At 45.9% G+C, this 27,855-nt stretch overlaps 1 protein-coding gene across 8 annotated transcripts in view; it reads right to left on the bottom strand.

The window, feature by feature from the left end:
• AKAP13 (A-kinase anchoring protein 13) overlaps positions 1 to 27,855 on the bottom strand; it is a 195,681-nt gene that overhangs the window by 80,675 nt on the left and 87,151 nt on the right. For 7 of the 8 annotated variants that reach the window (XM_048956244.1, XM_048956245.1, XM_048956242.1 and 4 more), the window contains 4 exons: positions 27,265 to 27,448; positions 17,495 to 17,684; positions 11,821 to 14,650; positions 7,817 to 7,893 (listed from right to left, as the gene is read on the bottom strand). In XM_048956244.1, coding sequence (XP_048812201.1) covers positions 7,817 to 7,893; positions 11,821 to 14,650; positions 17,495 to 17,684; positions 27,265 to 27,448 — 3,281 coding nt within the window. The remainder of the gene's footprint in view (positions 1 to 7,816; positions 7,894 to 11,820; positions 14,651 to 17,494; positions 17,685 to 27,264; positions 27,449 to 27,855) is intronic. The other variant, XM_048956248.1, reaches the window with a different exon arrangement.

Genomic DNA, 27,855 nt, shown 5'->3' with positions numbered 1-27,855 from the left:
AAGTTAGGATTATGATCTTCTCGTGATTTATGGAGGAAAGCACAGTCTCAGACAGAACAAAAACATGTCACTTGATGCTAAGCAGACTCATTACCAGGGCTCAGACTAATGAGTTAGGGAGGGCAAGGCCTCACGTTCCTGCTCTTATCTCACCAGCTGGAAAGCCCATGTACAGGAAGGAAGAACATGCTCGGTTGTCAATGAGGTGGGCAGACTTAGTGCCACGGTACCTGCAAGACAGTGTTGCTGTTCCCATAGCAGCACAGAAGATGCAAATGCTTCAGGACAGGGAGGCACGCTGATTTGACAAAGGTGCTGTGCTTTCTGCACATAGAATGTGCCTCCACGTAACTAAGTGCATAAATCAAGTGAAACTGTTATTGTCGTGACTGCAGTGGTATCAAGGTATAAATCCTGGGAGAAGCATTGTCTAAGTAGGCTGACACAATCACAAAGCAATCACCTGTCCTTTCCAGATCCAAAATAACAGCAGTGTTAACTCAGGTTGAACACAAGCTGGTAACAATCACTGCAACTTTAACTGCACAGACAGAAGAGAAAGCAAACAAGATAACCCAGAAATATTGGTCCTATCTTCTGGACTATCCTCCTGGGCACAGCTACTGCCTTCAGTTTTATCAAGTACATTGCTGGCACTAAAAACACAGTATGCAAGCAGGGAGGCAGTAGCTAAGTTAACTACTGCTTAAGAGAAAATCAAAAAGTTGGTTGCATCAAATACATGCTTATATAGGTATAAATGTAATCCATAAGCAAAGCAGAACAGGAAGATGAAGGACAAGAACTTTGTTGGCTGGAAGAGACTAAGTTGAAAAGAAAGCTTGGTTTAAAATTTGCTCCTGCCCACTAATTCCAATATAGCTGATAAAGCTTATTTTATTAAACCACTGCAAGCTCAGCTGCATGCCTGTTACAGCCTCCACGTTGTGTGTTTTTTCTTTTCCCAAAGACAAAGTTCAAACCCAATCCCTTCCATGCCAGTGAAGGGCTTTCATTGCAGGTGTCATAGGCTTTGTTACCAGCACCTCTGTATAGACCTAAGATATTCTGATCTACTGCAACATTTGTCACCTATTCTCGTCTTGCAGTCCCAAGCTGAAAACCCCACCATTAACACCAGGCAAAATTTTACTGCACTGCTGCTCTGCACCAGAGTACATGCTTGTAGATGAGGCAGAAATCAGCAGGAAAACTGACAAACCCTGAAAGCAGTGAAGCTGCTCAATATGAGGAAGGACGCTGCATGGAAAGACAAACATTTTGTATCACTGAGGCTTTTATTTCATCTGGTGTTCTAACAGCAGCCTGTGACACAGTCGAGTCATCTGGGGCCTCACAAGATGTACACATGATCCCAAGCAGTAGCAGTAGAGACGCTGGAGGAAAAGAATCTGAGATTTCCACCTCTGCTTGAAAAGAATATAAGGGAAGATTGACCCACCTAAAAAGGGTGGGGGAAAAAGGACCGAAAATGATAACAGAAAGGGGAATCTGTGCATCTACTGCAAGGCGAAATGCCTTCTGCTTCATGTTTCCATGGAGAGAGTCTTAACAGCACTGGGTAAAATGCCAAATATGTTTTCATAACAATTCACACTGCGTGAGTGGAAATACTTAAACAGAAGAAGTATTCTTTCTGATCAGCGCTCTAGCTTTGAATACAATCCTCTCTTAATTGTTCTTTACCCTTTTCTTCTTCTTCACACCATTCTTTTCATCTTTGCTGAAAGACTATGTCAAAAATGCCATGCCTGGAAACTGGGGCCTGCAGTCCTTCATCTGTGTCCCTGTGAGTGCTCTCTGATCACACTGGTGGGGTTCATCTTCTAACACAGGAGACAGCATGCAAACATCCAGCCCCTTCAAGCCCCCAGGTAACTCAGTGTAACTCAGCATTTCTCCAGTAGATTATTCAGAGCTGCAGCTTATCTCTCCATAGAACATCCAGTTCTTGACGGAAACTTCAAGCAACAGAGAGCTCATCTTTCCTGAAGTAGTTACTTAAAAAAATAACTCTTTTCATTCCTGAAAGCCAGAACTGTCATTCCTATAGTCTCAATTTGATTAGCCTCATCTTTTAAACCCCGCATCACACCTATGGCTCTTCCATCAGAGCTAAGAGTTGGAAGGAGTCTCTTTTCCATGAGAGTGGTTCCAGCTCAAAGGAGGCTTCTCTACATCACAGGGCTCCAACTTCAAACTTCCAAAACAGCAGCATGGAGCAGGGTAGGTATGCTGAGAAGGGGAAAAACTCAGTGATGCGATGCACCAGAATACCCATTTGTCATAATAATGCAGTCCATGTTTGGCCTCCCATGTTATCATCTTAATTTCCTCTATATTTAGTCTAGGAATTTAGTGTGTGGTAACCATGTCTACCATACAACAGTTACACCACAAAACTTTAAGGGATTTCAAACACAAATAAAAGAATCCATGTGATACAGGAGATTGAACCATTTGAAAACAGAGTGGTATTTTCCTCCTCAAGGTACAACACTCACTGCCAACACTGCTTTGCCACAGACTCTTATACATCCATTATTATATGTACCCATACTTTCATGGCTGCATTAAAAAAAAATGAATACTCCAGAACCAGGATTTTCTATGGGAGAAATCATTTAGCTCTGTGTTTTTCAAACCTGGGAAACAATGGAGACTGCAGTGACTGAAGGGGAAGGTGTAGGGGATATGAAATAACTCACCACCTCCATGTGGCTCACAAAGGAGCCCCATTCATCTGCCCCATCCTGCTGGCTGCAAGCAGCATCTTTGCATCCAGTTGCAGATTTCACTTGTCTGCCTTCCTGCTTCTCTCACTACCATCCGTGAATCCTGTGCCTGAACTTGGAAAGGGCTGCCCTGAGCTGAGGATTAGCAGAACTCAGGACGAAAAGGAATCAGAACTGCAGTTCTCAGTGAGATTAAGTAAAGGACAAAATCACAGCCACTGCAGTTGCACAAAAGCCTTCCTGCTGCAGATTTCAAACCACAAGCAATAGTAAAGGCCAACAGCAATCCCAGGCTTGTTTGAATTGCTTTTTTTCCCCTGCTTTTTTTTCTAACTCTACATAACACATGCTATAGTGTCAATAGCTTATGCAGCAATGCACAGAGTGTCCCACCAGAAACAGCCCACAGCACCAGGTGGGCTACTCTGCAAAGCGATGAACAAACACAGGAGTAAGCATCTGACAGAAATTCCTCCCAGCCCTCTTGAGCCCTCAGGAACACGCATCGGATGCCATTGGGTGTGAGAAAGGGCCTTGCAGATGGCCAGCCCAAAGCCCTGACCGATGCATTTGTGTCACCATCTAGCACTAATGCCAGGCTCTGAGCAGGCTCCTTTCTGGCTGGTTTGCTGTTGTTTTGTGTTGGGTTTTTTTCTCCCCATGTTTACTCTAGTTACAGTACAATATTTACAAAGAGAGAGTTACACAAGTGATGTTGAAGAGGCAGGCTAGGCCACAGCCTATTGTTAGGGCTGCACTTTCCACTATGGCACTCTGCTTTGATTTGTTTCCAGCACTCCAGTCACTCGGTCTGCAGTTCCCCATGCTGTTGGGAGCCTTCCCGTGCTGTTCTGCACAGCCTTTGGGACACAGGAGCTTGCAACCATGCAGCTGCAAACCATCACATGGTATGGACAGATGCATCAATATAGGCAGATGTACAAATGTACACAAAGCAAACTGGCTTCAGTGCACACAGGCAACCTGAATTTTGGTGAATAAATCCTAAGCAGATCTGCAGAAATTAAATGACAATTTTCCCCATTTTTCAGCATCTCTCTCCTGCATGACTCCAGCACTCCTCCTCTCTGAGCAGCAGCTACCAGAGGGGGTGATCCCATACAACACCTTGGCCGGATTGCCCTCACTTCTCAGCTGACACCAGGGATGAGGGATAAGTAAGACTACAGTGAGGGGAAAGCCAGACCTCGGGATCCACCATGCTTAATGTCCATCCTTATACCTACCCCACTGCACAAGTCTGTCACCTACAAGTCCTTTGCCACCCAGTCCATCCCCTGCCCTCTTCCTACCTCCAGTGCATGCAAGTGAAGCATACAGGAGTCTTGCATGAAAGAAAAAATTATAAAATTGCCCACAAAACCTAAGGTTCTACAAATCAAAACGAATGGACAACAATGGACCTGGGCTCTGCCTCAATGAAGGTCATCTGTCTTATCCATAACCACTTCCAGAAAAGGTTTTTATCCTCCCTAGGTGATCTTGCAACAGTTTCACAATGATAACAGGAAGTTTTCCCAATATCTAGCCTCAATAATTTTGGCAAATCAGCAAATCAGTAAATTAAGCTGCCATGGAAAGGAGCTTACACGTTGGAAGTCTGTTAGATTGCACAACAGCTTTCTTTTAGTTACACCGAACAAAGTGAGTTCTTTCAAACTCTTCTCACGTTTCTCAATCTTCTTTCTGGACACTTTCCAGAACCTCTGCGTCTTCCCTGGAGCAAGACACAAAACTGGATTGGATGACACTGATGAGGCCTGCAAAGCGCCGCACATGAGTAAGTCACCTGCTGTGTCTTAGGATGACACTCTTTGCACAAGCCCAAAATAGGATCCATCTCTTTTGCAATAGCATCTCACTGATAGTCTACACTTCATTTGCAGCCCTCTAAAAATCCTTGGTCATTTTCTATTCATCACTCTCCAGCAATCCTGACTTAGTAAAGCGAGTACTTTGATTTCTTCTCTGCACACTTTGTATCTTTCTTCATCTCTTATCTGGATTACCCTCTGGTTGTTCAAGGTCACTTTGAACTGTAACCCTGCTCTCCCCAGTGCTTGCAACCCCTCCCAACCTGATGTCATCTGAAAGCCTTATAAACACACTTCACTCTTCCAAACCACGACTGAAATATTGCAAGCTCTCCCCAGAAAGCTGCTCTATTACAGCAGTACTTGGATGAGCAGAGATCTGGGAGTGCAGAACAAGCTTTGTGCCACACAAAAACATTTTGCAAGGACGTGTTTATCTGGTCAGCTGCAATCTCTGAAAATACAGATGTTCATTTCAAAACTAACTCATGTGGTGAAGGTAGGAAACATTAAAGTTAATAGGATCCATGTAATGGAATCAATACAAGAGAGGACCATTCCCCAGTTAATTGTGTTTTTGTGCTCTTCCAGCTACAGTTTGTCAGCCACAGGCTCAGACAAAGGAAAAGGAACCCAGATGAACCCCAAAGTGCAACATTATCCGTGCAGCTGCATGAAGACAAAGATTCAGTGACGAATGAATTAAAACTGATTTTAGTGAGCAGCACAAGAAGAAAAGGACAGCGGGGTAAATCTCATCCCACCTCGCTTTACTTTCATACCACTGCAGCCACCAGGATCTAATTCTCAATTACTTCTAATATCGCAGCATACAAAAAGCCAAATCAGCTTTCCCCTTAAAAGTTAAGGTTCTGAAGTCATTCAGTGTACAAAATGCTCAAGTCTGATTTTAATAGATCCCATCAAGCTGCTCCCAGCCCCCCTGAGCTCCAGCAGAGCCTCCCGGTGAGGAGTGCTGGGGTTTGACTGCACCTCCCATCCAGCACAAAGGGAACGTGGAAATTCGTGGTACAGTTTCTATAGCTGAATAAATACAGCCGCTGAGAAAACATTCTGGAGAAACAGACACTTTAAAAGCCCGTTTTAATTGGAAAAAAATATTTTTCCATTATTTCCTTTTCAATGTTTACAACCCTACAAACCATTATTTTCCTAAACAGTTTTCAGCTGCAGCTTTTCCATGACATGCACAAGAAGCTCTCTCAAGCAAAGCCTTCTGAATAGACTGCAGGGAAAGCATGTGTATCTTATAGTTGTAATACTGGAGCACGCTTCTTGGCACCAAGAACCCAGACAATGCTACGCTTCCAGAAACCAACACACAAGAAGGAATTTTCCCTCTTCTTTTCCATTATGTTTTATCTTCTTGTTATTCAGCCTGATTCCAATATACACAGTTTCACCTGTTAGATGCGGATAGCTTTTAACAGCCCCTGTGTACAAACAGCTGTCCACATCGCCTCGCAAACAACATGGTGCAAAACTCTCCCTCACAATCCAAGGGTTAACGCACTTCCCAGCAACTTATCCCAAGTTCCTGCAAGCAGGGGGAAGGCTGTTGAATACCTGCAGCTGCAAGCAGCGTTTCTATTTGCAACACGTCCAGAAAACCACTTTTACTAACCACAAAATGGCCCGGTAATGAGAAGGCAATGAGCACCTGAAAGACTTCTGGCTACAAAAGAGTCAGCACTAAATAAAGCAGAGGCAGGACGGGGCAGGAGAAGCGCCTTTCACGCCTGCTTTCACTGCTCCACTCCCTGCTCAACCTACATGTGTGAATTAAGCTCTATTTATAAGCCTTCTACCCATTTTCTTTTTCTTTTTTTTTTTTTTCAAGCAGCCTTAATATAGTGCAGTTGTTATTTTGTTTCTGTCGAACTTAGCAACAGGAAACCGTGTCAGTCCTGCAGCAAACTTTCCATTCTCCTGACACTCCCATTCCTGCACCAGAAAAGCCAGATTTCTAAAGAGGTGTTTGATGGGGCGGGAGGGGTGGAAGAGGGGGGGGGGGGGGGGAAGAAGAGAAGAAAGAAGGCACAAAAAATCCCCATTGCCTGTCAAACATGCAAAATGGAAGCCAGACTCTGTGTTTCTTCCCTTTTCCTTCTTGTTTCGGAGGCTTGAAATGAAACGCGGGGAGCATTCCCGGGTTCTAATTTGCACTTTCTAAATACGCCTTAAAGTACTACCAGGTACGTGAGTATTAGTCACGATATCTCTAATAAAGGGTCAGTAAAACAACATCTGCATCTTCACCCTCACGCATCCCATTAATGAATATCAGACACACAAATGTTACCTCGAAAAGCCATTAGTTCTAGTCCCTGGCTAAGTCGTTGAGCAAACAGCTACAGAAATAAAGCCTTCGCTTGTTAAAAACAAAATAAACCTGATTTTATTACAAGCTTTGGCAAGACTGTGCTGCTGCCTAAAGAGCTTTACTGTGGGATGAGCAAAGTTTTTGGTGCTCCACCCTGCAGTGTTAACTCATCTTCGCAGTGCTTTTTTTTCTTTTTAACAGCTTCATCATTGCAGGCTGACACACAAACACAGCTGCTCAGCAGCAACATACAAGAACACAGGCTTGGAGCAATTCAGCATTTACAAAAGACTTTTCTTCAGGAACAAGAAGCTACGTATAAAACGTGGGAACAAATGCGCACACAGCTAAGAAAGGTGAGAGCAAAAACTCAGCTCTTGGTAAAGCAGAACGCACATTAGGGGCTTTTTAAACCAAAATCACATTCCTGTCAAGCCCAGTATTTATATTACTATTGCAAAGCAGAGGGGCCAGGGGAAACGGCGAAAAGGACACAACTCATTTTGGATCTCCAACACAACCTTTTGCTATCATTTTCCCTATCTGAAGAATCCGGGGCTTTCCCTCCTCTTTGTATATCTTCTATTCAGAACATAACTCTGTTCATCCAGCACTGCCTCATGAGGAACCTTTGGGGTCAATCTGCACTCCTCAGACTGGAACAACCTCTACGTGTGGCTTCACCCAAAGCGTGCTAAGTACACAAGAGCTAAAAAAGCCCAATGCTATTTTTAAAAGGCTGAAACAAAACGTGACCACGACTGACGATGTTCAGCCCTGCAAAGGCTGCAGAAGGAAACCAGAGCTTTGCTGACCACCTGCAGCATTTCTTTAAAAGGCACATAAAAAACAGAAGGTGAAAATGCACAAATGACACTCACCGCTTCCTCGCGCGCTGCGCTCTCTCTGGGGTCCTTCATAAAATCCACCTCATCTTCAGTTTTCATTTTCAACTTCCCTGTGAAAACAGAGGGTTTGCACAGGCAATTTAAAACAAACTCCTTTCAGCACTGCTGAGATTCTTCTGCTTATTCAAACCAGCCTCAAAAAAAAAAAGAAAAAGAAAAAGAAAAAAAGAACCAACAACAAAAAACCCAAACCCCTTCAACAAGTCCATCTCACTCCCAACATCTGGTTTCATTCCTGACTTTGTTGCTTGTTTGTTATTAGTTTTAACAACTGTCGTGTCTGAGCTGAAGGAAACATTGAGAAGAGCACAAGCATGGGGAGAAGCACGCCGAGCCGTCCTGGGAGGCTCTAGGTGAGGCTGAGCACATCCACGTGTCTTTCTCCATGTATTCACTTGGCTCCCATCCCTCCAGTAAAAGAACTGAAGTTTTTTTTTGCTGTTTTTGCTCTTACCATAGCCTGAAGAGATTGCAAGAAATGAGCCTTGCCTTCTCCATTGATATTTTCAGTGCTGATAAATTGCAAGCTTCAGAAATTCAGCTCTGCCTTAAAGATGGTGGTTAGGATGGGGGACCAGGAGGGCAAAGCCTTGTCTGGTGGGGTTCACCAAGTCCCAGCTGATTCCCGCTCTTCCCCACCACTGTGGTACAAACACCATCCCAGCTGCTTTCTTTGCCCAGCAAAACTACAAAAGCTTTCATCAGTCACCACTCCCCAAGGGTTCCTTCCCTTCTGTGTACCTTTCCCTGGCATTAACATCAAAGCTGTAAAAACCTCTTTCCCCCAAGCCAACACCTCTCACAACACACGTGAACACAAAGAATGAACACAAAACCAAAAATGTTTCAATGACAGGATTTCTGTTTGCAAAGCAGTGTGTCCAGCAGACTCATTTATGTCTGTGGCAGTGCCATAGCCATGCAGCCCAGGCTGAAGAGCAGTGCAATGATTTGGCAAAGCCACTCATGCGTTAGGGCTAAAACCCTGCCCAAATCCCATCCCCTTTCTGACTTCTATGAAAAACAACCAATGAACATCAACACCTTAAGGGAGATGCACATTTCCAGTGACTTTTTCTCATTTGAGGAAGCAATTTTGCAAGAGGTTTGATCCATGTCCACTGGAAAGCTGCTGTGACCGCTGCTGCCGATTGGCTTTCCATCTGCTTTTGACTCTGGAGTCTTAGGAATATTTGCAAGGCACTACTGACAAACAAACTCAAGTTGGCATAATTTCATCACAGTGAGTTTGAGTACTGCTACAGATAGGCTCTCAGAAATGACACAAGTTTCTGAGAGTCCCATTTATTAGAGAAGCAGAAATCACAGTCATGGGGAGAACAGCTTGGGGTCACAGCAATGCCGTGGTGGGGAGAAGCATGTCCTGACAACATGTCCTCTGTACAACTGAACAAGTTACTGAGTTTCTGCTTCCCCACCGGAGAAACACTAATTACACTTCCCTCCCTGATAATGGACAACCCCAGCAGTGTTTGTGGCACTGTGATGTCCTGAACGTAGTGGCAAGAATTCTGCTCCTTGTGAGGCCATCAGTTAGCATTTCAGCTCAGTTCTTTTGCACTCCTCCACTTGAGCCTGAACAGCTAGAACCCCAAATCAGAACCTAGCATTATAATATTATAAGAGGCTTCTGGGGGCACAGAACACCTTATCATACACATAATCAGTGTCATTTCTTACCAGTTCATCCTGCTACTCTACAAGGGGAAGGAGCCTGTAGCAAGCACTCATTCACGGAACCATAAGGTGAAATATAAGGTGATACACTTCTACCTCGCAGTGAATGTTTGTTTTCGAGATCCATAGCAAGAACATCCAGGAAATCTCTCCCAGAAGAGGCCTCAGCAGTAACAATTACAGTATTTGTTAATGGCTATAAGGCACCAGACCCCAGCTACACAGCTTGACTTCACCGGGGTCACCTGCTGTCAAGAAGCTGCATCAGCTTGGAGGCATTTGTCAGCACAGCCCTATATAATTACAAATACAAACTCAAAATATTAAAAATCCAATTTTTGATTTGGAGTCATGGCAGCAGCAGTACCAGCTGATTGAGTCTCTGATAAATTAGCATGACAATAAGCCTCTGACCACACGCGTTTCTGAGAAATGGCCTCATGACCTACACTTCCTATGAGAAGGCTCTATTGTAGCCTATTGAGACAAGATTTGATTCATTCTGAGCACACCAGCGACTCACAAAATGCTCCACACAGCCCCAGACTGCAGGGAAAACTCCGCAGCACTGACACAGCAGAGAGGAATTCACACGGAGCCCTGACAGACCAAGGACACAAAACACACACACCGAGCAGGCATCAACACGAGTGATGCGTGCAACACCAGCAAACACCCCTCTGACGTCTCCAACTATTATTTTTTCTGCTTCAGTTACTGTCTTATAGGGCTTTTGAGTCCCTTCTCCTTTAAAAACTCCTCTACACAGCCTCATGCCTCCAAGAACCCAACCAGAGAGAGATCTGAGCTGTAAGGAGGCACAATCCAAGCAGCTCCCCATATTAACACTCCCAGGTGTTGCCTTACAGCCACTCCCATCCTATTGAAACTTCAAACTGCCAGAGCACAAAAATAAATTTCCTTCTGCAAGCAGCTGTCTAATGCACCTTGATGCCATCCTAAGTATTTACTAGTGAACTCCTGAGTAACGTTTACTGATTCTCTCTTGACAAGTCAACTTCCTAAAGCTCAAAGAACTCGAAGAAAACAACATTACTAACAGAGACCCCCCATAAACCAAACCTTTCCCCCACCCCCAGTTATTCTGCCTATGCCACCCCTCTCTCCTGTATTCAGACTAAGGAAAAGCTCCCAGCATTACGTCAGTGAAATACCTTAGAACTTTAGAACTGCATGATTTATATCATAGCAGATTTGCTTTTAAATCATTTCTATCTTATTGTCTGCTTGCTTGCTTATTCAGTGCTGGGAAAGAGAATGCACTGTATAATTATCTCATAGCAAAGAAAAAAACAGCAACTGAGAAAGTTCAGCCACTTGCATCCAACAGCTGCTGGAACAGGTGGGATGCAAAGGGAAGCCCAGCTGCACTGAATTCACCTACAATTTAACTCCAGGCTGCAGTGACAAGCTCCTTTCTCCCTCCTGCAATTCATCCGCTTGTTCCCCATCTCTTGGTGTTACCTGAGGCAGTTTTCTATCGGCTCATGCAGCACAAAAGCAGGTCTGAGCTGTGCCCACAGAGGCTGTGCTCCCCACCATCACACTGCTCCCTCCCAGCAGATCCCAGCAGTCAGGCGCTGACTCCTCGCTGCATTCCCACCCTGCTGAAGTGCACTGGGAAACACCCGGCTGTTCAGCCCGACAAAAGCCTCGCAGACAGGAAAAGGCAGAGGGGGCAGGGCTGGCCCTCTCTTTAAATGACCTAATGCCACCAATTAGGAAGTGGCTTTGCACAGTTCAGAAGGACACCAGCAGCTGTTTCAGTAAAGGAAAGAAAACGCAAGGCAGCACTGCTCAATCTTCTGATTTCATGCTAGTAAAAATACAGGGGGAAAAGTGAAGGAATAGCTCAAATTAGCACTAAGCAAACAAACCTCGAGGCCCAAGAGCACAGCATGAAAATACAGGAGTCTAAATATCTCTCCCATTCATCCATTCCCCAGAAGGGATGTATGTGCTGGAAACCCTTCTGCACAGCTTCATATGACATGATGTCCTTTCCCGGCCTCAAGTGCCAGCCAAGTGCCATCCTTTTCAACTCCAAGTTTAAAGTTCAACCCCAACTTAAACTGTAACTTCAGTTTTCTCTCTCAGATGAGGAGGAGGAAAAAAAAAAGAAAAAGCAAACTCCAGACACCTACACTTCCCCTGCACAGCAGCCCCTTGCACTCACTTCCCTTCCTTTGCTGATGCGATGCTAGAGGCAAACCAACAAAGGAAAGCTACGCAGCATTAAAGGAAGTGATTTTCCATACCTGTGGCAGGCTTGGTTCCGCGAATGGCCTGGCTGACGTCCTTTCTGGCAGAGGATCTTAAGTCTGCCTCTCCGTTAAGGCCAGCTGCCACATCCACTGCAGGCTGGGGCTCAGGCCCCACTTTTCCTTCAGCTGGTAAGCCAGGAGATGAAGGGGTCTCAGCTGCAAAAACTACGGCATCAAAACTTTTTACCATTTTAGGAACTTTATCCAGAGAAGAGCCATCATCTGCCGAAACTGAACTCTTTACTCCCACATGCTCGGGTGACTCAACAGCATTGAAGCCAGAGGAGCAGGGTGAAGGGGTTGGCTCCGATATGCCTTGGCTTTGCTTACCCTCAGGCTGTGCTGTGACCAACCCCTGTGCTGCTGTCGAAGTGGGAGCAGAATCGCCATCACCGCCTGGACCCATGGTGTCACTGCTGGAGTCACTGTCACACGTGGGCTCCTCCGCAATGGGCTGCAACGTGGCTCTGGGAAGGACACTTTCCATCTCCCCCTGCTCTTCCTCATACCCTGTGATGGAGGTTACCGCTGCTATCTGCAACGCTTCCTCAGCCTCAAAAGCAAGGCTCGGGGCTTCCATTGCCAAAGCATCCTTCAATTCGGGGGTGCTGCTGCGCGGGGAGACATGTTGCAGGTTTGGACCACGCTCCTGGGGCAGCCCGGCATCCAGACAAGGGTTACTCCCTGCTGCTGGCCCAGTTCCTTGCATGATGCTATCTCCTGCTCCTGCTGTCCCAGCCTGGTTGGGGCCCAGCTCCTTCAGCCCAGCACCCGCATCACTGCTGGCTGCGGGCCTCTCTGCACTGCCGACAGAGGATTTCACAACTGTGGCAAGCAGATTCTCCGACAAAACCTGCTCCTGGCTGCTGTTTGAGGCCTCCCTCTCAGCTTTGGCTGTATCTTCTCCTTCAGCATGAGGCTGTAGGCTTTGCTTGGGAGGGCCTGGGGCCCCCGCATAGTCCTCCAGCACGCCGGCCACCCCGCCACGCTCCTGGCTGTGCGGCGGGGCCAGCTCAGCCGATCCTGCTGCTGCCACTTCCTGCTTTTGTTTAGATTCTTCATTACGAATTACAAAGGGTGTGCCTACAAAATTATCCTCTGTACAGTCTGCGCCTTTGGAACATGGAGGTAAAACAGGGTCACTACTGCACAGGGGTGCCTCCTGTCCAGGAGGTGCCACTATAGCATCTCCTGTCCGACCTGAAGCCAGGTCCCCTGCATCAGGATGGGGCATCCCTTGCCCTGAAGCAATTTCTGTTCTCTCTTCAGCTTTTGGAGGCTCCTTCCCTGCTGAGAATGTGCTCGCATCCTCCAGAGGGAGCAATCTGGGCTCCTGCACACTCCCTTGAGTGCCATCCAGCTTTGACTTGTCCCCTGTTTCATCATTAACAGTAGTTTGATCAACAGGAGGGCAGCAGCTAGCAACTTCCTGAGCTCTGTCCGCAGAATCTATGCTTCCTCCCTCTCTGCTGCTGCTGGTATCAGTTCTCACTGGCTCCTTGCTGTGGGCTCCACTGCCCTCCACAGCTTTGCCTATACACTCAGTAATGTCACTGCTCCCCTGGCAATGCGTGGGTTTTTCACTGCTTTGTTTAGTTCCACCAATATTGCCATTTTCAGCTCTAGCATCAAGGCCATCAGTTTCCACGCTGTCTTCCAGGGAGGGTGAGCTGGATTTGCCATTTGTGCTACCCACTTTCACCTGCCCTTCAGGTTCCACACTCTCCCTGCTGTCTTGGCTTTCCGCATCAGGAAACACTGGCACACACACAGGTACCTTCACTCCATTCACTGAAGGCAACGGTGCCCTGGTGCTCGCAGTGACTCTTGGCCTTTCCTTGACACAGGCACCACCTTTGCTTTCCAAAACTCCATTGTTTACCAGATCAGTGCCTGACACTCCAGTCTTATCATTATCGCCACTCTTGCAAAGACCAACAGAGACATCAATGTCAACATTTGCATTTGTACTGTCACACTCCGGTACCACTCCCACATTTGCATCCTCCCCACCTGCACGCTCAGTGCCATTAAAGCCACCAAGCAAGGGCTGAGCAACACTTGCGGGTTCTTCCTCAGCTGGCAATGGTTCTCCTGGATCCTCAGTCCTCGTTGCAGGGGTCTCAGCCATCCCATCCTCTACCTGCTGCTGGCCCGGCGCCCTGTCAGCTGCCCCAGCACAGTTCCTGCACTCGGTCTGGCCCATGGCCACATCCACGCCCTCTCGGGAAGCTGGGGCTTCACCGGCAGTTTCAACCACAGCAACAGTACTTTCAGCTGCACACTCCTCAGCAGCTCCCACTTCCTGATGGGTGCTATCTTTACTGCACAAGCCGGCTTGATCCAAAACAACTCCAGCAGATGTCATTCCAGCTTCCTCATTTGTATTTCCACAGGATGGGAGATTTACAGCACCGTTGACGCCTGCACACGGGCTGACTGTGCAGCCGTTCTCATCAGATACAGTCCCGGAGCTCTGAGCAGAGGCTGGCCCCTCCTCTTCCTTTTTACACAACGTCACCGTATTTTTGCTTTCACAGGAGCACTCTGGGCTCTCCACCACCCCCAGACTCAGCGAGCCGTTTGGCGCATCAATAGCACCAGTTATCAGTGACCTACTGGGGCACTCGTCCTCCTGGTGGGCTTGGTCTGAGAGCTGCCCACTGTCAAGGTGAAGGACATCAGATGGACTTTCCTTCCTTCCTTCTTCTGGCATTTCTCCTAGGCTTTGAGATGAAGCAGTTGAGTGACCAACTGGCTCAGCTCCATTGCCACAGCTATTTCCAGAGGTTCTCAGTACAGTCTTCGTCCGCTTCCTTGAACTCTGTTAAAAAGCAAAAAGAAAATTTTGATTATTTTGCTCTGTCACACTCTTACACTGTATTCAACATGTATAAGACCTATATCTTAACAATACAAACACCTATTTTATGTGGCTCCTGCTGTACACCTGCATGACGCTTGCGACCCCTAGGGCAGAACCACAAACATCACATATTGATTTGCTATGCAGTAATACTAAAATCATTAGAATAACAGAAACATTGGCTGGAAGAAGCATCTGGAGGTTGTGCAACCTCCCCTCTGAAGTTGGCCTCTATCAGCAGTGCTCCATCAGATCAGGCATGTCTCTGGCATGCCAAATTCCAAAAGCCTCCAATGATGGAGGAACAAGCATCTCCCTGAATAACCTCCTTCAGTGCCACCCCACCTTCCTGTGAAGGATTTTCTTCCTAGCAGCATGTCCAAAATACCCAGAGCTGAAATTTGTCCCTCTAACTCCTTGCTACACCATCTGCAAAGAGTTTGGTTCCGTCATTTTTGTCACTGCTTTTGAAGTAGCTGTACACTTATTTCTTCAGTGCACTTCAATCCAAGATCAGCAAACAGCAGAATTCAATCTACCAAATAATGGTCCCAAAGGGCCGAGTAAACATTGCTTGAGAACAACTTCAGATCCCTGCCCAACGGCACCTCCCCAGTTCTGATCAGTGTTGCCCTGTTTCCCTCTCCTGTAGAAACACCACTTCAGACAAGGCAGTCGGCTGTCAATGTCTTATCACAGCCACTCGTCTCCTACTTCTAGGACCAAAGTAATCATCTAATCCCTCCTAAGAAATGCATGCATAATTAAATATCTGAAATATATTTCCTAAGTGGAAATGAAAATTTGAAAATGACAACATCCTATTAAAATTAATATGTGCAATATTGTGGAACAGTAGCTAAGTACTCAGTTCCTGTCTAATCTGCATTTCCTTTCAAGCATGTCCACTTTGTCCAGCATTCACTATGCTTTATAGCTAGATACAATCAAATCTTTACTTAAAAAGAACCATCTCTGCTTTAATATCATCTTTTTATTCTCCTCTCTGCTGTATTCTAGTGTTCAGGAATCAGAAAAAAATGATTTGTTAAAATAATGAGCAAGCCCAGCCCTTCAGAGGAGACTCCATAGAGCTTCCTTGGTTTTCTGTAGGAAGCAGCTCTGAAGGCAAGCTCTGGGCTTTCACTGCATGCTTTCAGAGGGCACACTGCTTTCTCAGTCAGCAGGATAGGACTGCCTGCAGCTCTCTAGAAATTCAGCACTCTAATGAATCTATTTCAAACTTCTTTATTTTTTGCATATACAGGCAGTGGCGACGATCTCTGCTGCCCTCAGGATATTGTGTTTGCTATTTTTTCCACAATCTGAGGTTTGCAACTGTGACCACTGCCACCAACTCACTGAATCACAGACCACTAAACCTAATTCTGGTGTCTGTGATGGCTCTCCTATTTAAAATAATCCCTTCACCTCGCTCCCACACAGCTGATGATGCTGCCAGCCATGGCACAGCTCGTGTCTTCTGAGGCAGCCTAAGGCAGGTGAGTCCAGGAGGCAGGCAGCATGGGCTTGCAAAGCTGCCATCTCCATCTAACACCGTGCTGCTGGCCTCCGGTCAGGATGGATGGATGGATGCAGACAATGGGACACTTGCTCTGGAATGAGCACGGATTTCAACAGGAGGGTCCAAAGCAGCCCCAGCATCATCATGGCAAAGTCGCTCTGCCAACAGACTGAAAAATACAGCCGTCTCCAAAGGAAGCCAACTGGCTTCTAACTGACCCTAAATGAACCTAAATGAAATAATTACAGGGCTGCATTCCAAATCCAAATCAGATTAGATGTGAAGTGAAACAGCGCTGGAAAGAAAAAGTCTAAACATAGCCTTTTGTGATTTCATTGTCAGACATGTACACGTCTGGCATTCGCTCCAGCAAACATGAAACAAGCTCGATATGCTGGCCGTGTACAGTGCTATTTGATGGAAAGGAGAAGCACAGGGAGGAGACTTCGTGGTAAGTTCTGCTGTACCACCAGTTCCTGCTCAGGTCGGGAGTAATTAACACCACCCACTCAAAGAAGGGTGACGACGGCTTGGGTGGCCAACAGCTTTGGACCCCATTTTCCTGCAGACAACGGTTCTCTCCTTGCTTGTTAAGGGAACAGAAACCCCCAGGAGCAGTGTTATTTAAACTCCACACCCCCCAGCAGCAGTTCTGTGGGTGATTAAACAGTGGCAGTCATGCTACATGCAGAGCGGTTCTGAGAAATAGCACAGAAGCGTCTCGCTGCTTCATCTTCCTCTCCTGAATGAGTCCCTTGGGCACTGATTTTCAGGCACTGAGGGGCAATGTCCAAAGTCCCTGCCTCGTGTCAGTGCTGCTCCTGTCACCAAACCACCATGGGCCCCAGCAAGGGCAGGCCTGTGGGTACACACACTGCATGGCTGGGGTTGGCTTGTCCCCTGAGTCCCACAGGCACGAAGAAAACCACTGTTTTCTCCATCAGCATCCCAAAGGCTTTCCCTTCACTCTTCTCTCTGACCCTTTCTTGTCTGGACAGAGACATATCTACTGTGCTAACCCCTACTGACCCCAAGACCCTCCAGAGCACATTTAATGCAACTTGACACTCCTCTCTGCCCTTCTTATGTGTTCTTGTGCTAAGGATGCCCCAAACAAAGGTAAAGGCAGGAAACAAAAGAGAAAATAGGTAGGTTTCTGTCTAGACTCACTACTAAACATGCACCCAAATGGTTCCTATGTGTGGACATCCCTCCCAGGTACCAGGCTGCTGCAAACACACACTTCTTCTGTTCAGTCACCACAGGGGTTTCCTTACCATGTGCTGGTGGCTTTGCATGTGCATCTGAAGCTGCCGTATGTCACTCTCCAGGCTGGCTTTTGTCCCTTCCTTGGTTTCAGCTGTTAGTGTGTAAACATCGAGCTGCTGGTGGTGCTTGACGCAGTAGTCCCCAGTGTGCACAGTGTGAGACAGGGTGCTCCACGAGTCGGGCTCCGTGGCTTCCTCTCTGAAATACAAGCAGTGCGGGTTAACCTGCGAGTGAGAAGGAATGCTGCATTGCAGGCGCACGCTGTTCTTCACGCTGGACAGTCATCTAATCAATGGCCCAAGAGAAGCAGAGCACAGGCTCCAGGGCCAGACAGCCAAACACGCACGCACACACGTCTCCATCCTGGAAATGAAGGTGACTTACAGCTAACTCCAGCCACCAGCTCTATTTCACAGCCTTTCTAAAGTAGAGAGACCTGCTGTTTTCCCCTAGACTGGAAGAGCATGAGTGACTAGCAACAAGGGGTACAATTGCTTTTTAAACAGAACCTATTGCAGGTGTAGATCACCAGAGTAGCTGCTGTGGAACAACAGATACCCGAGAGACAGACCGCAGTGGGACAAGTCAGAGGGAGTGACAATTCTGTGATACAGATACTACAACTTCTACACTGAAACCAGCACGCCTCTGCACAAAAACCTAACAGCCATCAGCTTGTAGCAGTTTTGTCACTCCTGAAATGAATTTTGCTTGCCCTGTGAAACCGCTTCTACGCAAGTCATTCTCTCTATTATGAGACAGCCAACCTTCTGCAGTAATAACACAGACGTTCTTTTTACCAAAGGAAAAGAGGATAAAAGGGTGCTGTTATAGATTTCAGACTGAAAAAATAACTCAGCAGTTACTTCTTGTCAGTAGAAATTTCTACCTAGTCATCTCAAAGCCAAACCCTGACTGTGAACAAGTTTGCAACCCAATGCAGTACCACCTCATGTGGCTGCTGCCACCAAGCTGTACAGAGACAACATGGGCACAATAAGGGTGTGTGGAAGCACTCACCTTACCAAGGTGCTCACCTAAAGCTTCAGGTCCAGAACTTCCATTTTGAATCAGAACTGGCTCAGGGTAGCAAAGATCTGTTTCAATGATCATGAGGCCAACTAAGAGCCACAGCCAACGGAGGGCTAACAGCTGCCTCCACAGTGCCCCAGCGCAGTGATCCAACCCCTCCCTGTGAGTCATTTCGGGTAAAATCAGGACACAAAGCAAATTCAGACAAAGCAAAACTATGCCTTCCACCCTTCTCCACAATGTAACTCAATTGACTTCTGCAGAATTACTCTTGATTTAAACAGAATCAATATTTCTATAGAGAAGCAGGAGGAAGCATACAGTTTTTTGCGGTTATTAGTACAAATCCAATCATTGAGGCACTGAAGTCGACCAAGACAACACAAGCACAAAGAGGCTACGGAACTGACCTTCCTTTATCAAGGAAACACAGACATTTCTGTATGGACTATTTTTCTTTTCAGCTGCCATGTATAAGAAATCACTGTGCTCAGGGCCTACTATCAAAGCACGATGAAGCAGTCATCACAAAAAACCATATTCACCCATTCATGAAGCCGCCACCAGCAGGCTTCCAGAACACAACAGCCTTCTCCACTTTCTCATCAGCTTCAAGTATACTTACAAGCAAACAGGCACCCACAGAGCAGCCTGCAGAGCTGTAGCCTCAGAGAACCCTCAAAGGCTTCAATACCTGGAGTGGGATTGCAGGAGAGCACGGCGCCCCGCAACATGATGAGCGCATCCCACCACTGCTACCGCTGCTGCAATCTGCCACCTCCATCTTCTGCAGGTCAGGCGGATCATTTGTGAGCAGCGGTGATTGCTGCTGATTCAAGACAGCACTTCCTTTCCATATTAGCTGTAAATCTGCATTGCAGTCTACAAAGGGGCTTATAAGCCTTTTGGAATAGCCTAGATCTTTCTCACATCGCAACCAACCAGATAACAGAGCTCTCATTTTTAGGAGCAGTCACCCATGTTGTACATAATTAAGATGGCTCAATCCACCGACTCCTCCAAGTCATACAGACACATCCAGGCACTGATGTACTGCAGCAAAGAGGACAAATGAGTGCTCACAAGTGTCAACTTGTTTGCACACTGCTATTTCTGTTGCTCAGACAATCACTTTCAAGAGGACGTAGATCACATGAGAATGCCCTCCTGCTCCTTTGCCCTTCTGTTGAGCTTAACCATTTGTGTGTCTCCTTTCTGGCTCACTGCAAGCCCTACCTTCTATTGAGAAATTACAAAAACATACATTCTTTCCAAAAACAGGATTTAGACCTACGTTTACTGCTCCCTCATTATGAAAAGCACTCATTTTGTACAGATTAGCAATTTCTGCAGTGGTTGTAATTGTACAGGAGTACATACCCAAGGCGAACTACTAGGAGATAAAAACAAAAACACAAATATTTACTGAAGATTTATTAAAAGACATAGATAGAAACTCCAGCATTTAAGTAGCCTGAAAATCTGCTTTCATTCAGCAAAAGTCTTAACCACAGTTTGCCTGCAACAGGAGAAGCAAGGCTTACAGGATCTGACCATCCTGGGTCAATTCTTTCTGCCCTTTCAACAGAAATACTTGGGAGACAGCACTGAACAGAAAGTTTCCCTTATACCAACTTTGAGCCAAACTTTCGCTGATGGAAGCATCTCCCTTGGCACAAAAGTGAAGGACTGACCAACGAAATCCACAGTGGTCATATGAATGCCTTCACCTCCAGCACAGCCCGCGGCACTGAGCCGTGTCCCACTGAGAAAACCTGGCGGGAATCTCCAGCCCCGCTCTCCGCTGCTTCACGCCCATTTTCTGTTGCACAGAAAGGAAATGGCTGCCTTCATGAAAGAACAGTGCTTGTGTGGAGAAAGACTTACCAGCGGCCTTTCACCCATGGAAACGGGGCTCAAGGAAGGGTGTTGACCCCAAACACAGCGAGCGGAGGAGCAAACTCAACCCCTCACCACCTCCAAAATGCTCTCGGGCCATGACTCAAACCACAGCATCACCGGCACATCCGACACATGAGAAACTACAAGCGATACTATTTTTTAGACTTCCACAAGCAAGTGCCATCCCCGGTGAAGGAGGAGCAGAGCGCCGTATTTGTGTGCAGATCTATTCTGGTCTTGTAGTGAAGCTGATAGGATGGCCCCCAGCCAAGGAGGGGAGGAAAGCAGCAGAGGAACGGCTGCAACGACCCAGTGCAGCTCCCAGCTTCCTGCAGATACAGGCAAGATATTTATAAAAAGAGGGAAGATAAGCGAGAGGGGGAGAATAACAAGCGCTCTGACTGGAGGAAAAGCCCTTCAAAGCTTCAGAAGCGGTCATCAGTTGGAGTGGTTTGAAATTTGGCTCCGTCAGGGCTCCAAAAGAAGCGCCTTCCCGTACACAGATAATAGGATTTATCCAAAGGGGAGAGGAAGGCTGAGGAAGAGATTGGACAAATGATCCAAACAATCTCAGTGGGTTAAGCAGAGCCTCACACTAGGAAGGGGGATCCCACAGACGGAAGGCGGTGCAGGAAGTCAAGGTGCTGTTTCCTGGGGAAATCCCTTCACATTTCTCAGCCAGACCTTGGCTGGGACAAAGCAAACCCAGCAGCACTGCTGGCTCTTGGGATCCTACTGTGACCTTAGCCACAGCTGCGGGGTGGTTCTGAAAGCATCAGATTCATGTGATAAAGAAAATAAAATCACAATTAACAAAAAACAAAATAAAAGTGCTATGGTTATGGCAAAAAGCTAGGAAATGCTAGAATTTAGATGCTCCCTTCTCTAAGACAAATAAAACCTACACTGGATTTTAGTGTTACATATCTTACATTCCTATTCAAATTTTGATTTATGGCTGTTATTTTAATAACTCACTGAAAATACGAGATCAGACAGATAGGCTGACTGTGGTCCGGGATAAACAAGGAACGGTGCCTACTGGGACAGGAAGCTGGGCTTTGGTGGCTGTTGCACAACACGTCCCTAACACTAACAACTTACATACATCAAGCCAACAGCCCCTCCAATGAAAATCCACACCCAGATTTATCACAGTCACCAGAATGTCAGAGCAAGACTCCAGAAAACCATAACAAACAAAAGGCAGTTTCCTAAGCTCATCACACACAGGGGTGTGGGGCTCCAAAGTATCTCCTTGTTCTTCAAACAAAACTGCAGGCAGCCAGCAACAACCAGCTACTGATAATGCCAACAACTGCTCGTTACTAATTACAATTAATGCTTAGTGGAAATGCTATAACTCCTGAAAGGACTCAGTGTGTCCCTTTTGACTGTGTGCTCCCTTTGTATCCTTTTAACAGTTTTTTATTTTTTGTTTTGTTTTGTCCCACTGCAAAGTAAATGGAAACAGATAAGACAGTAAATCAATGCTGTTGCAGAATGTTGGGTAACACAGGCCTTGTATGGGTCTGATCAGCTCTTTGTCAACAGCCCCACTGTCTTTAATGGCATACACAGCACAAGTGCACAGCAGCACTTCCATATCCCTCCCCATTTTTTGGAATATCAGTATGCATCATACAGGAAGACTCAGAAAACACATGCAACTAACACATGGTAGAACGGGTTAACACAAATGGACTGCTCATACACAGGAAAATGATTTAAAGACAGTGTTTATACCTCAGGTGAATGTACCAAAAGCTATTGGAAAGCAGGAGAAAAGAAAAAAAAAAAAGAAAACAAATATTTCTCACATAAGGCAAATCTTCTCACTAACTGGAATGCTTTTGATGTTGAAGGAAACAGTTCATCGCTGCAGAGACGATGAGTAACCACTTACGGTGCTCCACGCAAATGTGAACAGCAGAGGGTTTGCATGCTGAACTGAGTTCAGGACTGCATGACTAGCCCTCCAGTATCAGATTAAATATTCAACAACCGAACTCAAGATATTTAACGCTAACTTCTCAGCCCAACAATCAACACACTATACAATAGGAAATCATACCAGAGAAGAAAGCTGGCTTGTTCCCTCAACAGTTATTTACAGACTTGCAATCCCAGGACAAGTCCAGTTATCTTAACAAATGTGATATACTTTCTACATCAGAGGGTCTGAACTCTAAAACTCAAACATTTCTCAGGCCTCATCAAATATATTTACCAAACCCTATAGCGCACATTCCACAGGAATAGCTGCCTGTTGTTACATCCATTTTTGCATTTGTTTCACCTTCCTAGCTTTACCTACAAAGAAAGATCTCAGTATGGATTTTGGAGCACTCCAGGAAAAGAGTAAAAGCTGGTGCATGCAATGAGTGAGCAAATGGAAGGTGGGAAGCAAGAATGCCTCTTGCTCCATCACGCTGTCCCTGCTGCTGTCTGTTCCCCTGCTGTAATGCCATGACCAGAGGAAAGCCACAGCATCTCAGCATCCTTTTTGCCAGGATGAACTAGCAATTAAAAAACTCTGTTGCAAAAAAATCATCTGGAAGTTCAGCAATAAAGCACCTGAAACTAGATGCCTGTTGGATCACTACTACTCCCATGCTTCTGTACCCAAGCAGCAGCATCTTAACATACAGATCTCTCATCAGATCCTCCACCTTTGCCCTTTATTTTCTCTGAACATCCCTTTAAATGGCAATTAAAAGGTTTATTGCTTGGTTTTGTATGGAAGAACAGAAGGAAAAACAGGAGATGCATCAGCATTACTTCAGTAAATTCTTCAGCTGCCGATTCTGGTTAGCACAAACGTAAAGTAGAGCAAAGCAATGGGCAGGCGATGCTGCACAACCTGCAGGACACCTGCGTGTCCCCAGCTGCCTCCTGCTTCTTGCACAGGGAACCACAGAGAAAGAAATAACAGAGAGGAGACTCAGAGTGCTGCCACTCAGCTCACAGTTTGGGAAAGGGTGCAGAGAGGACCAGGTCAGCACACTGTAACGCACTGCCACAGCCTGGCACCGAACTCACTGCAGTCGGTGATGTTCCCAGCCCAAACACCCTGTGATTTCAGAATGCACCTGCACCACACACAACCGAAGACAAACTGGAGATTTCTGAAATCAAACGCGCTTCATGGACTTGCTGAACTGGTGTGTAAAGAAATGAGACACCAGACAAATCCTCTTGCAGCCCTGGCCCAGAAAAGCAGCAAAGAACACTCAATTACAAAAGTAAAGTGACTGAAAACCCTTCCTCATCTGAGAGGCACCACGGAGATTACAGCACAGACATCACCAATTACTTACACAAAATCAGAACAATAGCAAGTGATTATCAAGCATTGCAAAATGTTCACAAGAAACTTCTGCTACCAGCAAGCTGTTCCTTATGTGTGTTAATTAAATCTAGGTCAGTTTAACTTTGGAAATCTGCACTGATACTGGTTTATGGCTCCACATTCTGGGACACCACGCTGCTACCCGAAGGTTTGACTCCCAGAGACACACAGAAGTGCTTCATGGTAATAAGAGGCCAGCAGAGGAAACAGAAAAGCAAAGTGAATGCAAGAAGCACAAGAGACTCGTGCTCTATATCTTCCCCTATGCACTGACTGGAAAATGCAGGAGTTTTTCTTACAGACATTACTTTTCTCTTACCCTCACTCTCAGCCTGCAAAGGAACACCACACATTCGGCTTCACTGAAAGAAAAAAGAGATCAAAAGATCCTTTTGGGCTGCTGGACGGAACTTTGCTCTGCAGAAATGAAATCAGGTTACAAAATGAGAGTATGTTTTACAGAACAGCACTCCGACTCCGAAATTCAGAACACAAGTTATTTCTTGGAGCCATTTTACTTGCCTGACTTACACTGAACAACATGGAGCTGGCAGGCAGATTATGTTACTACACTGAACCATATTAAAAAACATCAACTACTGCAAAACGCAGCCGTCCTGTTGCAGAGGCCAAGTTACTCACCCTGCCCTGGTTAGAGCCCTGCTGCCTCCATGGAGCCCAGTCTTTGCACAGCACAGCAGAGCTGCCAACGCCCTGCAGCCAGCATTGCCCAATTTAAACATGAGGAAGCAGCAGGCTTCAACAAAGGAGCCTTCATTTTTCAATTCACTTCTCCCGCACTGGGGAACTGTTGAAACTCAGAGAGAGCTCATGCTGCCTGCTTCCCAAGGCTTTTCTATGGGAGATCAGGTGCATCCAGCCCCACCAGCAGCTCTGGGTGCATCCCTTCTGCCAGAGGATGCACACCACAAGCTCCAGCCTACAGTAAAAGAAGCTTCCAGACTTGCAGCTCTGCAATGGAAGGCATCTTGCATCCTTAAAACGAACTTAAGAGCTGAAAAGAGAAAGCTCATCTGACAAACAGAAATTCCAAATGTCACCAGCGTCATTAGTTTTTGAGAAAAATATTTACACTGCAGCTGAACCCAGACAAAACTGCATCAACAGAGGTTTTCTGTCTGTTTTTTAATGATTCTGCCTTAATTACAGCAGAACTTCACCCCTTCCCCACACTGACGAAGAGAAGAGTTGTGAAATGCAGGGTCCTACAAATTAGCAACCAAAGCGAACAATAAAATCCCCCCAAGGATAATGCAACACAAAACATGCTGCATTCATTTATTTTGCAAAGTGGAGCTTAATTACTTGTAAAAATAATGGCTCCTTTGTACAAGCTCTCACTAACATGCGTTGCTGCTCCGTATTTTGCTGAGTGGTACACACTGTGTGCCAAATGTGTGTGCATGGTTTATACAGCCTGTGCATAAGCAGAGTGCAGAAAAGAGGTTGCACAGTATCCATTGTGTTTTGACAGCACATAAATAATATATACTCTTGTCATGGAGTTTGGCTGCTTTTCCCTGTTCTGAAAATCACTATTTCTCTTCCCAGTATGGATTTTCAGGCACTGATCCCCTGCAACTGCAGAAAGCACCAAGCATAATGAAACTTCTGCTATGGAAACAGGCCACCTTCATTGCATCCACCATCTACTGGAAGCTTTTTGGAGCAACAAGATGCATAGCACACCTGTCAGATGGTTAGGCATGGTATTTCCACCCTCTAAAACTAGCCATAATTCTGCTTAACTCACCTACATGGTTTTAAGATGCATTAAAAAGAACTAAAAAGGGTGCTACAGTATCTCGTGTTCAAAGATGTACTGCAAAGGTCACCAGAGAAATTCCTTAGATGACACCAACAGCAGCTGTCCCAGTGATTAGCAGAGGGCAATGCCACATAACCAAGTGCTTTTGCTTATTTTCCCACCAAGAAAAGACTGGATTGGAATTGCTTGTGAAATACATGAACAGCAGTTGTAACAGCTCTGCTAACTTGCCACATCTTTTAAAATTACCGACTCCGCTCATTCAGATCACAGTGTTTGCTGTGAGCTTTATAATCAATTTTTGGTCAATTTAGACTTTGTGGTAGTATGCAAATTCTGTCAACATCATTAGTCTCACCTTGGAGCTCTTGGCTGCAGTTTCAGGATGAATTTGCTTATTCCAGTTTTACAAAGCAGCCTGCGAGACCGTTGAGTATTTTCACATTATGACTGCTGTTGAACTCATGTGGGAAGAAGAGAAACACTGCCACCATCTCTGTATTGATCCCAGCCAACAGTGGTGAAGAAAAGGTCAGACAGAGCACAGCTCCTGTCCCACCCCTCCCCTTCTCCTTCACCCTACCTGCTATGTGGTTGGCTTCACTGCCTCAGATGAAACTTAAATGCAAGCACATGAGCAACCAAACTTACTTAGCTGCCTCTAACATCCTGTCCAACAACTATAGAAAACAGAATAATTTACAATTTGTAGCATAAAGAAACGTTGCGTGAGAGCATGGACAACACAGAAGAGTCCTAAACATGACATTGGGTCACTGAATATAAAGTCTAAGCATTTGAAAATTCCCATCAGGAAAACAAAGTTAATAACAAAGCTTAAGAGAACTGGGCATAAGAACAGCAGACATGCAGACCAAAACTTTTACAAACAGCCCTCCCGCCCCAGAACTTATTTAAAGCTCTTTGTCTTTATTAGCTGCAGCTTTTAAAGCCAGCAAGCCAAACGTTTGCTATTCAAAAATAACTTTCCATCTTCTGAAGTTTTTCTGTCAAACGCTGCAGTGAGGGCTCATGCAACAAGTTACTTGCTGCAGTTGGCAAGATCTGGCTGCTTCTCATCACCCTCGTAGAACAGAACAGTTTCTGCTGCAAATACTTGCCTTAATTTTTACTTAAATTCTGACTTATACCAGCAGATATCTGTTCTCTACAAGACACTGCTTTAGTTCAACAGAATTGTTACCATTTCATCTAACCAAAAAACCTGTGGATCAATGAAGTGAAAATGTGACAGTCACAGTCACCAGCCTGCAAGCTGCACTCCTTTCAACAGCTGTACTTGTTCGAAGACAAGATTTTTCACTTGTGTTTGTATAAGGTTTGCCTTAATTAGCTGATATTATGACTCACGTTAGGTTGCAAGGCACAGCTGGAAACAGAACAACGTGAACAGAACAGAACAGAAAAGGAGAACCCAACAGTGTTACTGCACTTACTTTGAATACTAAGGTCATTCTCCCATTGTTTTTAGCAATAAAGGTAAAAGTAAAACCACAAAAAAAATTTTCTTCAAGAGTAGAGTTTAGCTTTTGGAATCATTACGGGGGAAGGCACCTCTAAGATCATCTAGTCCAACCATCCACCTCCAACCAATACTCCCCAGTTAGACACTCTTCAGGGATAAAGTAAAGGGAAGCACGATAAAGGAAAAACAAGCAGAGGAACCACGAAGTCATCCTTACTCGGTCAGAAGCTGATGCAACTTCTGGTAGCCCCTCTCCAAGGCCAAGCTCACGGGCGTCGCGCCGTCGCGGTTGTGGATGCTGAGAGCTCCTCTTCCTCCTGGCTGCTGGAGCAGAAACCACGTCAGCCTCAGCAGGCCCTGCCTCACTGCAAAGTGCATCAGTGTCTCCCGAGGGATGTTCTCTGGGAATAAGGAAAGAAAAAGAAGTATGAATTTGTAGGCTGCCGCTTAGGTGAATGCCATTCCCCCACATCCTTGTTACTGGAGACAAGCCACACGCATGCCAAGTGCAGCACAATGGCTGGCATGGAACTAGAGGTGCTGACAGCCAAAAAGCCAAGGAACCTAAACACTGCAGCACCTGGAAAAACACGCTCTGCACAAGCTGGCTGCGAAATCCAGGAGACACCGCTGCATGAAAGCGAGGGACTGGCTCCAGTGGGATTGAATGTGCTCGGGACATCTCGGGGTCAGACTGAAAGAGCACTGAAGTCAAAGTGAAAAGAAGGGCTTTGTGGACAGCCATGACAGCCACTGAGCTGCAGGGCTTCCCTACAGCTCCTGGCATCTTCAGGGGTGTACATTTCTC

This window comes from Lagopus muta, chromosome 10, assembly GCF_023343835.1.
Source record: "Lagopus muta isolate bLagMut1 chromosome 10, bLagMut1 primary, whole genome shotgun sequence".
NCBI classification, from domain to species: Eukaryota; Metazoa; Chordata; class Aves; order Galliformes; family Phasianidae; genus Lagopus; species Lagopus muta.
The sequence above is the reverse complement of the archived record's forward strand: the minus strand, read 5'-3'. Positions and strand labels throughout refer to the sequence as shown.